Raw genomic sequence first — 12,009 nt, forward strand, 5'->3', positions numbered from 1 at the left:
CTTTTAAAAATTTTTTCTACATATTTTCTCTTTTGATGATCAAATCTTTAAGTGGTATAGTTATAAGCTATGACACTTTTAATTTTTAATTAGCTGTAATAAAGATTGTTGTAAGCATGTCTTATGTTTGTATTTCTGAAAATTCTTTTAAAGAATTATGAAATTGCAACTGCTCTGGAAAATCAAAGCCACAAGATTCGGTATTCAGATTCAGTGGAAAATGGATCAATTTTATTTTCTCTTTCTGGTACAGTATATTTGCTCACTGCTTTGATTTAAATTTCTTATGAAGATGAGTACAAATTTTAATAATTTTTTCAATTTGGTCACCATTTTATAATTTAAGGTGTTATCTTTTGGGAGAGGTGTGTTAAACTTTGTTGTTGCTGCAAAAGCAGTGTATTTGTCCAATTAATGAATATACAGTATTCCTAAAATAAAAAATATTAAAATAAAGCTGAACCAGTGGAGTGTGGTAGAGGATGGGGACACCTAATTTGCTTTGGAACTAATATGAAAATAGAAAAAGCCACTTTCCCAGCAATCAAGAATATTAGCTGGGCGTGGTGATGCATGTCTGTAATCCCAGCCCTGAGGAAGGTTAAAGCAGGAGAGAATGGCAAGGTCAAGTCTTGCCTGGGGAACTGAGCAAGACCTTTCTCAAGAAAAAAAATTATTTAAAAGGGGTAAGGCTATAGGTCAGTGGTAGAGTGCCCCTGAGTTCAATCCTGTAGAACCTCACACACAAAAAGAATATTAAAGTATTAACCATATTAATAGAGCCCAACATCACATCAACCAAAATTTGTATACAAATCTATATATGAAATTGTTTTTCACAATTTTGTATGAGTTTACTGACTAGGATATGAATAAATACTAACTTAAAGAGCTATCTGGGGACAAATAAATTTTCCTGAAATCCTAATACTAAGAGTCATAAGCAAAGCACAGGGATTAGGGTAAGAGAAAACTGGGGCAATGGGAAGGGGGCAGTTCTACCTGTGATTGGGAGATAATAGAGGTGATAAAAAGGTTGTTATCATTTAGATATAGAATGTCCTCCCAAAGCCTCAAGTGTTCAGAGGTGGGGCTCGTGGAAGGTGATTGGATCATGGGGACACTAGTCATCAGTGGATTCATCCATTAATGAGTTCAGTAGCTAAGTATATATACTGTTAGGAGGTAGAATCTGATTAGTGGCAGCTCACTGGAGGTATGACCTGAGTGTTTCTCCCTCCCTGGCTTTTCCCTTCTGTGGTTCCCAGACACCATGGGGCGAGCAGCTTACCTTCAGCTGACCCTTCTACCATGGCCTTTCTGCCTCAGAACCAGGAGGCTATGGACTGACTCCTCTAAAAGCTATGAGCCAAAACACACCTCTCCTCTTTTAAGTTGTTCATGCCAAGTATTTTGTCCCAGTGACAAGAAAGTGACTACCTCTACTATAGCAGAGGTTTTGGGAGATAAATGCTTTCAAAAGCTCTTAGAAATAGACCTCCAGGCTGAAAGTGGTCCAGCCTCAAACTCATTTTTTTTTCTGGCTTAACAGAGAGCCCTCCTGGGGAAAGGAAATCATTTTTGGTGACCTACTACAATTGTTTGCCACTTTATATACATTATTTAACCCTTCTGACAAGCTTAACAATTCCTTTTTTTTTTTTTTTTTTTGGCACCGGCGATCGAACTCGGGTCCTTGCACTTGCGCAGCAGGCGGCGAAAGCACTGAGCTAAATCCCTGGCCCCCAAGCTTAACAATTCTTATCCCCATCTTATAGAAAAAGGAAGTTATATTTTGACTTTTGTTTACAAAATCTGCTATGTATGAAAAAGTGACTTTATACATTCACCTTTTTAGGAGTTGCATTTTTATTGATGGATGCTAACGAATGCATTATGTCAGCTGAAGAAATATTTCTAACCAAAATGGAGAAGTTTCTTAACATTCACCGGAATAGTTTTTTGGTTCTGTTTGCTGCTCTTTATGGGCCTGAAGAATGGAAACTGATATTCAGGATTCAGCAGAGGTATGGAAGAATAGCACTACAGACTTAATATAGTGTGTTGTGTTTACTTCAGTTCTTAATTCAGGCAGATGAATTTTGTTTTGGTAGAAGAAAAATTTTATAATGTTAACCTGTCATATTTAAGGAAACAGGACAAACAGCTGTTCTATGATTTAGGGTGGCCAGAGTTCATGTGGATTCATGGGCTTTTCCTGCAAGACCAAAAGTAAATAGTTAAGTTCTGGTTATCAAACCACCTCAAATCCTCTGTCATATAAGGCAGGTCATGAATGAATAAACACATAGTAAACAATAGAGGTTTCTCTCTTTATTATACCTATTTAAGAGAACAAATGTCAGTTAAGTATATGGTCTGTATGACTTAGGATTTTACTTTTTCAGATTCCTGGGAAGTAAATTACGGATACTTCCAGTACACAACACACCAAATGCTATCAACCTTATGTGCACTATAGCTAAGGTAAATCACCTGGGGAAAAAGATACATGATACTGTTTTCAGGTGTTTAGCTTCAGATTGCACACCCTCTTGAGCAAGACTGACAAATACCCTGCTTTGTTCAGCTCAGAGAAGTGCTTTTTCACACATACAACTACTTCCCACTCCTGAACTCAACTTGTAAATTTACTTCTGGTAGCCACTACCCCACTTATGATTCATTTTGCCACAAGAGCATTTGGCCATATGTACATGTGCTGGGCCAATAGGTTACTTATCTCTTCCTTCATGTAAAATATTGGTCAGGTTGCAATCATAACAATCTGGGTGCAAACATATTTTTTAATGGAATGTTCTCCCTTAGGTCACTATCTTTTCCTGCTTGTTTTCCTCTATGAAATGTGCCTAGATACCCCCCAACCCCAAAACTTCCCTAGGCAGAGTTAGGTCTTCCTTATTCTCACACTTGGAACACATCCCCATTAAAGTAATTATTGCACTATTCCTTTTGGCTTGCATGTTTGAAATTCCTTGAAGATAGAGATCAGATATTTTCTTACTACTCTTAATAACTCATATATTGTAATTTTTTATCTCAGAGGTTATCATGAGATATTTACTGAAATTAAAGTTTTCTTTTATGTGATCCTGAAAAAAATCTCATTTTTGTAATAATGCTACATATTTATATCTTCTTCCAGACTACCTCCAAACCATATATGGATAGCGTCTGCTATAGAATGATAACAACTAAAGCTTACATTGTAGAACAAAGTCCTGTTTGGAAAACACTGCAAAAGATAAAACTGAATAGTGATTCAATTAACCCAAATTAGAGAACTAGTTATAAGTGTTCTTTTGGAAGAACATAAAAATAATCAGACCTGTTAAGTTATATTTAAATATATATTTACTTTAAAGATGTTTATGTTAACTTAAAATAACATGGATACAATTAAAAGCCATTTTATTTTAGTTTTGCTGAGTTGTTATTCCTTTTATGTTTAAAAAGTAATTAGTACATTTATATTATAAAACTCATTCAGTTTCTTGATAAAGATTAAGCTGGATGGACAAATAAGAGGAACTGAAATACAGAATTTCCTAATCGGTTCCTTGCACAAAAGAAAAACTCTCTTTCTCCCTCTCTCAGGTTTTCCACAAGGGCAGCCAATATTTTAAAATTCACCTTTGTAGGTGCTTTCACATTAGCTGCTAGAGGGGTTGTGAAGAGACTGTTCCATATGATTCCTCTTGAAGCACATGAAGGGAAGCTAAGAAAACCAATAAACTGTCTTAAGTACATCACTTTTACAGTAGTGTGGAATCTAACTTCACACTAGGATTTCTAAACTATTATACAGCACTGAACAAGCAGAAAGTGTATCATCCTTTTATAAACTCAACTATATTAATGAAGAAAGCATTTCAACTACATTTTATGAAATACCAAATTATTAGTTTGTAACAAACTTTTTTTTTTTTTGGTACCAGGGATCGAACTCAGGTCCTTGTGCTTGCGAGGCAGGCAGTGGAACCATTGAGCTAAATCCCTGCCCGCAAACTTTCAAATGTAACATTTTTGACTTTTAAAAACTATAATCCATGATCCATAGTGTGTTTTGATAGAATCTGACTACTGAAAAAGCAGTACCTTTTTGCAGAAAAAAATTCACAAAGGTAATAAATAAAGCATAATGGAAAATAGAGTATTTTATTAATTTTTATTTAGGAAGTAGAACTTTTACTTTATTCCAACATTTTCTTCAGAGGTAGACTTTGTTTTTATTTCAATGAGTTCTTCTACTCGAGCTAGAACACTTTCAATCAAATCAAACGTGAAAAGAGCTGAATGTAGGACCTGCAACACCAAGAAAAATTAGTGTTATTAATGCTGCCTTTAAAACAAAACATAGAAAAGACTAGCCAGACATTGCTTAAGAAAATTTCAGATCACCTTAAGCTGCATTTCAGGAGGCATACTGGGGATCTCTTCTCTACCTACTGTTACAGAACAAAGGTCCTTAGACTTTTGAACTACTGTAAGGGAAGAAAAATCACATCAAACTTAACCATTAAAACAACTCTCAGATTTTAATAATACATTTATAAGCTACTTTCATCATTTACTAACTTAAATGTTTCAGTTACTTATGTAAATTATTAAATCTTATTTAACACCTCAAAAAATATTTAAATCAAGCTATAAGCAAAATATACACTAGATTCTGCGGTGTATGAACTAATGCTTTTGCAGATAAACAGCATTATTTTGGCATGTAAAGGATGCATAAAACATTTTTATATGTGGAATTATAGCCCTTTAAAAAGATAAAATTTTAATAATGCCTATAAAAATACCACCACATATAAAATATATATATATATATGAGATCTCATTATTAAAGTAGAATTGCTGGCTTAAGTCTGCCATCTAAGATTCTTTTTCATAATTTGTACAGATTTATTCAGGGTTAAGATAGAGGTGGACCTAGCAATACAAAAGAATGTATAATGGCACAAAAGGAAAATGCTTGTAACACAACCATATTCTTTATAAAGAAAAAATTTTTTTTTATATGGGCATGATACACACCAGTAGTCCCAGCACTTGGGAGGCTGAGGCAAAAGGATCGCCACAAGTTCAAGGCCAGTCTGAGCTACATAGTGAGTTCAAGGCCAGCCTAAACTACATAGTGAGACCCTGTCTCAAACAACAAAACAAAACAAAAAACGTTTATTTTTTTCACTAATGGAGATTGAACCCAAGGCTATGCACATACTAGGCAAATGCTCTACTATTGTGCTATACCCACAAACCCTTTATATTTTGAGACATGTTCTCACCAAGTTACCCGGCACTTGTGGTCTTCCTGCCTTAACTTCCAATCCAACCACATTCGTAATCAGAACTTGAGACTTTGAAACAGGTTATGCTTCAATTTGGTGTAAATCTTCATTAACTCCATTTCAGTGTTAATTGGCTTAGAGATTTGCTAAGAATCAGTTTAATTATAAGTGAAATGACTTAGCTCTTGTGGTCCCTCATTTCACATAAATTGAACATGAACTAAAGTGTTCTTTATCTTGAATGTGACAGTCCCAAAATCTGAGTAATTTTTAGACCTAACTTAAAATTGCATATTACCAACCTTGGTTATTTTCTTGGCTATTTTTAATTTCTGCTTCATAGTGTGCTTTTGACATATTAAGTCCTGTATGGAGTGGCTTTAAGAAATTATTCTCAATCTTTCCAAGTTCTGTCCACAATCCAGTCTGTTCAAAAGAATTAATGAAATAATTATTTGTTTTAGCACTTACTGATTAGTTACTATCCATGTATAGAGAATGGGCGACAAAAAATGAATGAAACACCATCCTTGCCTTTCAAAACAGTTTACTTTTGTTACTATATCTAGTTATGAGTATCAAGCAAAGCAAAAAATACAATTAAAAGAAAAATGTACACGGTGCTATACTCATTATTGCTCCATTTGGGTAGTTCCTAGTTTTGAGATCTGTAACATTCATCCTTAGCAAAATTATCGGATGATAATTCCTACACTTTGAAACATTTCTCTTTCCCTGTATACCATTTCTACAATGATTGTACCTTAAATATTTCTTCAACTCTGAACTTTTCAATAACCTTACCACATACCCACTTCCACATGATTGGCTCTCTTTCCTAGTAGGAAATTTACTACACAACACTAATTTGGACTTTCCTGGTGACCAATGTAAAGGGAGACTTTGCTTTGGGCAGCTTAAAGCTATTCTGTCACATATCTGAAATATTTTCATTTCAAGATCATTTCCTCCTACAGTCCTAAAGGAGGGATGTAATGAAGTCTTTTTTTTTTGGTACTGGGAATAGAACTCAGGACCTTGCCCTTGCCAGGCAGGTACAGTGCCACTGAGCTACATTCCCAGCCCGTGAAGTCTTAATTTTATTTGAAAATTTCAAAAGGAAAGACAAGAACAAGAGAAAAAAGGAAAATCTATTAGGATTAAGTTTCCAGGTATTCTAACTGGAAAATGTCTGAGGTAAAAAAGGAACCCAATTACCCTTAACTGTAACAATGAAACAGGCCACTTGAAACCTATTTTGTAATGAATTTATTTTGATCTAAGTAGTATACATTTTACTTAGAGTCCTCCAACTCCAAATAAAATCTACACATATTTATGCTGAACAATTATTAATGACTTTCACATCCTTTCCATTTACATCTGCCCTTTTCATTTTCCTATATTGCTAGGAAAAATACTATTCTAGGGATGAACTAGATCAGAATCCAAGACCTCAAAAATAACCTTTCATTTAACACCCATGAAGTTAACCTGGGGAAATAATTAAAGATGTATATTGTAAATATTCTATTGCAGAACTATATTTTAAAATGTTTAAAAAGCAAAAAACTGGAATTCATGAAAACATTTCACAACAGGAAAATGGTAAGTTGTGGTACATTCATGTAACAGAAAACTACAATACTGTTCTTCAACTAACTATTGTTCTTCAGTACATACTGATGAATGTGAAAAAGGTTACAAAACAGTATGATTCCTATAGTATGGTATATCATCTATAATGGCATACAGTATAGTATCAGTAGATGGGATTTTGAATACTCCATTTCTTTTTGTTTAACTACCCTGCTTTTAAAACAATGAACCTATTTTAGTGTAATTTGAGATTTTTTTTACATATACTTCTATTAACAAAGATTTTTAACCCTTTATAGAAAACATGAGTTACACAGTATTACAGCAAAAACGTCTTCAACCACTGCAGTCACATAGGATAATAACCATATTACTCTTCCACATTAACCTACTGCTCTCATTTCTGTTTACACCTCTCTCCATTCAGCTTTAAAAACAACTTATCTACTGCTTCTTTTTTTTTTTTAAACCTTCTTTGCTTTTAACTCTTAAGCTTGTAAGGGGAACCCAGTACCACTGATGGCTGTCAAAGCTACTTAGGATACTGATGACATTCAGACAAAGTTTATAGAGAAAATATCCTTTAGCCCATACTTACCTTTATCAAAAAAAGTAAAATACTAGATATGAAGTCTCCATATTCAAGAAGTAGCCATTATCTGAAACTTGAATGTTTAGCGTTCCTAATGTATAAATCACTTAAAAACTTTTCATGTTTAAAAGCTTATACAAATTAGGATAATATATATCCTGTTTCAGTTGTCTGTCAGCCCTATATTTTTGAGTTATTTATGTTGTAGCTCTGATTCTTTAACTGGTATATGGGCATCTCAATACATGGTAGCTACTTGGGGAGGGAGTGAAGGAGAAGGAGAAATTAAGGTGTACTACGTACATGTACCAACTCCCCACAATAAATGTAATCATGTATTGCAAATGTGCACTAACAAAATTTTTTTAAAAATAAGATTATAGTGGGCTGGGATTTAGCTCAGTGGTGCCATGCCTACCTTGCAAGTGCAAGGTGCTGAGTTTGAAAACTGGTTGAGGGGTATTATAAAGCAATTCAGCATAAAAAAATTTATCCTGCTGCTAATTTTTCAATATTTCAAACAATGCAGCACTGAAATTGTTATATATGTTTTCCTTTTCACATGGGGTGAATTTTTCTAGGGCAATGCTTTTCAAAAAAAATTTTTTTCCAGTAGTAGAGATTGAACCCAGGGTCTTGCACATGCTAGGCAAGCACTCTACCTACCTCTCAGCCCTCAAAATATTTTTACCATGACCCACAGTTAGAAATATCTTTTATATCATAACTGAAAACATAGTAATTCATAAAGTTAAAAGAAAAGTTTCCCCCAAATCCTCTCTCTATAATTTGGGTATTTTAATAATGTAGAAAAAAATGGAATAAATAATTCAAAAATAAACATTAAGGCAGATTTTAAAAATATAATGAATAAGTATGCCTGCTTGTTCATGGGATTTCAGTTTAGAGTAGTATTGAGCCTCGTTTTTAAATTTTTAATTAATTAATTAATCTTTGGTACCAGCGATCGAACTCAGGACCTTGTGCTTGCAAGGCAGGCGGCAGCACCACTGAGCTAAATTCCCGGCCCCCTTTTTTAATTTTTTGAGACAGAGTTTCGCTTTGTAGTTCAGGCTGGCCTTGAGCTCACTATGTAGCCCAGGATGGCCTCAAACTCAGCAATCCTCCTTCCTCAGCATCCGAAGTGTTGGGATTATAGTTGTACACCACCAAGCTTAGCGTTTTATTACTTTTTAAAGATAGGTTTATTGAGATATCATTTATATATAAAGCACACCCTTTTTGACTGTATAGTTTTTACTAAGGGTACAGTCATAATCACATGTACTATAAAGATATTTCCATGACCTCAGAAATTCCTTTATGCTCCTTCACAGCCACTTTTTTCTCCTAACACTAGCAGCTACTGATCTAATTTTTATGAAATTTTTGCCTTTTCTAGAATATCATACAAATGGAATTATAAATTTATCTCCTTGTGGTAGAAACTGACAAGATGATTGTGAAATTTATATTAAAAACAAAGGACCTAGATAACAGCCAAAAGAATTTTGAGAAAGAAAAAGGATGGTAGACTACTTGACTTCAAGATTTACAATTGATTGAGGTGTAGCTAAGTGGCAGACTATGTTTAGTACGTTTGAAGACCAAGGTTCAGTGCCCAGCAATGAAGACCCCAAAATATCTTACTATAAAGCTACAGTATCAAGAGAGATGTGTGGTATTGGTAAAAGAATACACATAGGTCAGTGGAAGAGAAGTCTAAAATTAGACTCATACTTATGTAATTTACTATTTTGTTTGATTTTTATTTTATCAATCCCTGGGGATTGAACCCAGGGCCTTCACACTGAGCTACATCCCTAGCCCATTTTTATTTTTTACTTTGAGAAAAGGGCCTCGCTAAGTTTTCCAGGCAAGGCTTAAACATGCAGTCCTCCTGCCTCAGCCTCCCAGAACGCTGGGATTAAGTGGTACTTTGGTGCTGGTTGTTAAATGGGTTCCAGGAGGCAAGACAAGTACCAAAAATGAGTATCAACAAATTGTCTTGGATAGAAAAGGTGGCAAGTCATGAGGGAGTGGACACTGACATTCTAGCTTGAACATCAGGTACCAAACAAATGACAAGTACTGGGACAAAATTTTTGTGTCAAAAGTATGGCATACCAAATTCAATGAGTTTCAAAACAGTTGAGTATACCAAGGTATGATACACATGAATGTGCAACAGCCCCTGTCTTGGTCAATTTACTTTTTACCAAAGTGCCAAGATAATTCCACAAGTTAGGGGTAGCCTTTTTTTTGGTACCAGGGATCGAACTCAGGACCTTGCACTTGTGAGGCAGGGGGACAGCCTTTTTAACAAATAGTACTGGCATCAAAATGAAAGAAAAATCCTTCAACTCATACCTCCCACATATAAAAATTTACTTGAAATGGAGCATAGATCTCAATAAAAAATCTAAAACCATACCACTTCTACAAGACAATCTAGAAGATTATTTCAAAGATTTCTTAGAATTTGTTATGGCTTGTGTCTTGATGTCCCCCCAAAGCCTCATGCAGTCATAGGTGGGGCTTTTTAAGAGGTGGCTGAATCTAGCGTGTGATTGATTCATGGTGCAATGGTAAGATTAAAGGTGTTAGGATTGAGGGTGGGCAATTACTAGTCAGTCCACTGATTGGTTTGGCACTACCCTTATCCTGGTAGCCTAGATACAGTATAAGGGACAGAAAGAGGCTTGTCTTGCCCCTTGCTTGCTTGGCTACCTTCTGCCCTCCATGAACTGTTTCTCCTCTGCAATGCCTGTCTGCCATGTCACCCTGCCTTGGAGCCAGCTGATGATGGTCTGAAACTTCTACAAACTGTGAGCTAAATAAACCTTTCCCCCTTTATTTAACTTTGGGTGTTGGGTATTTTGTCTCAGCAATGAGAGAAAAGTAACTAAGACAAAACTCAAAATACATGAACCATAAAAAAAAAAAATCCCCTTGTCCTTCCGGCAGGGGAATGGTGAAACTAACAATTTGATATATGCCAGAGCATTCTGTTTTTACAAAGTGTGCCTTGAGAGAGACTAGTTAACTAGAGCCTAATCTGCTGCGATATCTTTAGAGCCTAACTGACCTGGAGGAAGAGAAATACCCACCCCCTCTCAGCACTAGCTGTCTGTCCCATCTATGGGGATGGGGACATAAAACTGTGAAGCACTTGTGAAGTTCACAGTCCAGAAGCATAAGCTCACTGACAAAAGACCTAACCATGGGACTATAAAAATGATTTTCCTTCTGCCACATTACAACATTACTAAAGGCTCATTTGCAGCAGTTCATTTCATCTGGTACATTTATCTTACTATCAAGAAAAAAATCTATGGGGCATACTAAAAGACAAAAAATGAGTTGGTAACATATACAGTATAGATATATGGGATAGAGGGATGATTCTAGATGATTATTTCTCGAATTCTCCATTCAATATTTTTGGACCACAGTTGACTATGGGGAAACTGGAATAGTAGAAAGCAAAATGGTAGATAATGGCAGCCTATTATTTTGCTTTTGTCTGTTTGGGTATTAACATCCAATCTTACTAAACTTATAGCAATAGTTAATGACTACTCTTTTTTTAGCATTTGAAATAAATAAGATCTGAGTTATGTGTTTCTTGAAAGTATGGTAAAATTACCTGACTTTGGGTTTGCTTTTACTAGACTGCTAGTAGCAGTTTTGTTTAGCTGTATTTTCTAAGAAATTCTATTTCACTAAAGTTTTCAGGTTTACTGATACATTATCATATAATTTTCTATTTTTCTGTATTTGTATTTATATCTTCTTGCAGTTTAAAAATTAGCCATGCAAGAAATTCATTCAGTAATTTTTAATAACCATTTAAAATTGGAATTTTTCTCTACCAACATAGCTGCATCCTCCAAGTTTTAACATATAGCATTTCATTATTTCATGTGAAATAATTAATATTATCCTTTATCATGTACAAATGATACCCGCAAGATATTTAATTCATAATATATGGATGTACTCAAACTTTACAATGTTAGTTAAAATTGCAGATATCTAAGCTTTACTCAGAGGCTTTTAACTGAGTATGCTGGGCTGTACCTAGTAATTTGTGTTTACTTAAAAAACTCAAATATCCAGATGATTTTGATAGGGACGAAAGCAGTGATCAAAAATGGCACTATCCAGCTGGACATGGTGGCGAATGCCTACAATCTCAGCACTCGGAGGCTGAGGCAGGCAGATCAAGGTGAGTTTGAGGACAGCCTGAGCTGCACAGTGAGTTCAAGGCCCGCCTGGACTACATAGCAAGACCCTCTCTCAAACAGAAACGAAAACAAAAACAAAAAAACAAGCAAAGCAAACAAAAAAAATGGCACTATCTAATACCACTGAAATGAATTTCTATTTTTAAAATTTTTAATCAGTTAAAATTTCAGTAATCACACATGGCTACTGTCTACTGTAATGGACAGAGCAAAGCTACAAAGTCATTAAATATTAAAACCTTAGGTTTTCAAT

At 34.9% G+C, this 12,009-nt stretch overlaps 2 protein-coding genes across 16 annotated transcripts in view; one reads left to right on the plus strand and one right to left on the minus strand.

Moving 5' to 3' along the window:
- Nucleotides 1–3,440, plus strand: part of CUNH1orf146 (chromosome unknown C1orf146 homolog) — a 55,900-nt gene extending 52,460 nt beyond the window's left edge. For all 7 annotated transcript variants that reach the window (XM_004841275.3, XM_021255378.2, XM_021255380.2 and 4 more), the window contains 4 exons: nucleotides 154–247; nucleotides 1,859–2,027; nucleotides 2,409–2,487; nucleotides 3,167–3,440. In XM_004841275.3, coding sequence (XP_004841332.1) covers nucleotides 154–247; nucleotides 1,859–2,027; nucleotides 2,409–2,487; nucleotides 3,167–3,301 — 477 coding nt within the window. In that variant the 3' untranslated portion in view covers nucleotides 3,302–3,440. The remainder of the gene's footprint in view (nucleotides 1–153; nucleotides 248–1,858; nucleotides 2,028–2,408; nucleotides 2,488–3,166) is intronic.
- Nucleotides 3,441–4,175: 735 nt separating this feature from the next.
- Glmn (glomulin, FKBP associated protein) overlaps nucleotides 4,176–12,009 on the minus strand; it is a 43,135-nt gene continuing 35,301 nt past the window's right edge. For 4 of the 9 annotated variants that reach the window (XM_021255376.2, XM_004841271.4, XM_004841272.4 and 1 more), the window contains 3 exons: nucleotides 5,618–5,741; nucleotides 4,423–4,505; nucleotides 4,176–4,326 (listed from right to left, as the gene is read on the minus strand). In XM_021255376.2, coding sequence (XP_021111035.1) covers nucleotides 4,210–4,326; nucleotides 4,423–4,505; nucleotides 5,618–5,741 — 324 coding nt within the window. In that variant the 3' untranslated portion in view covers nucleotides 4,176–4,209. Of the gene's footprint in view, nucleotides 4,327–4,422; nucleotides 4,506–5,312; nucleotides 5,462–5,617; nucleotides 5,742–12,009 lie in introns of those variants that run through there. The other 5 variants (XR_015451980.1, XR_015451981.1, XM_087213122.1 and 2 more) reach the window with 4 other exon arrangements.

Source organism: Heterocephalus glaber, unplaced genomic scaffold, assembly GCF_053883595.1.
Source record: "Heterocephalus glaber isolate CG9 unplaced genomic scaffold, H.glaber_assembly_v1.0 deba00001442, whole genome shotgun sequence".
NCBI classification, from domain to species: domain Eukaryota; kingdom Metazoa; phylum Chordata; class Mammalia; order Rodentia; family Bathyergidae; genus Heterocephalus; species Heterocephalus glaber.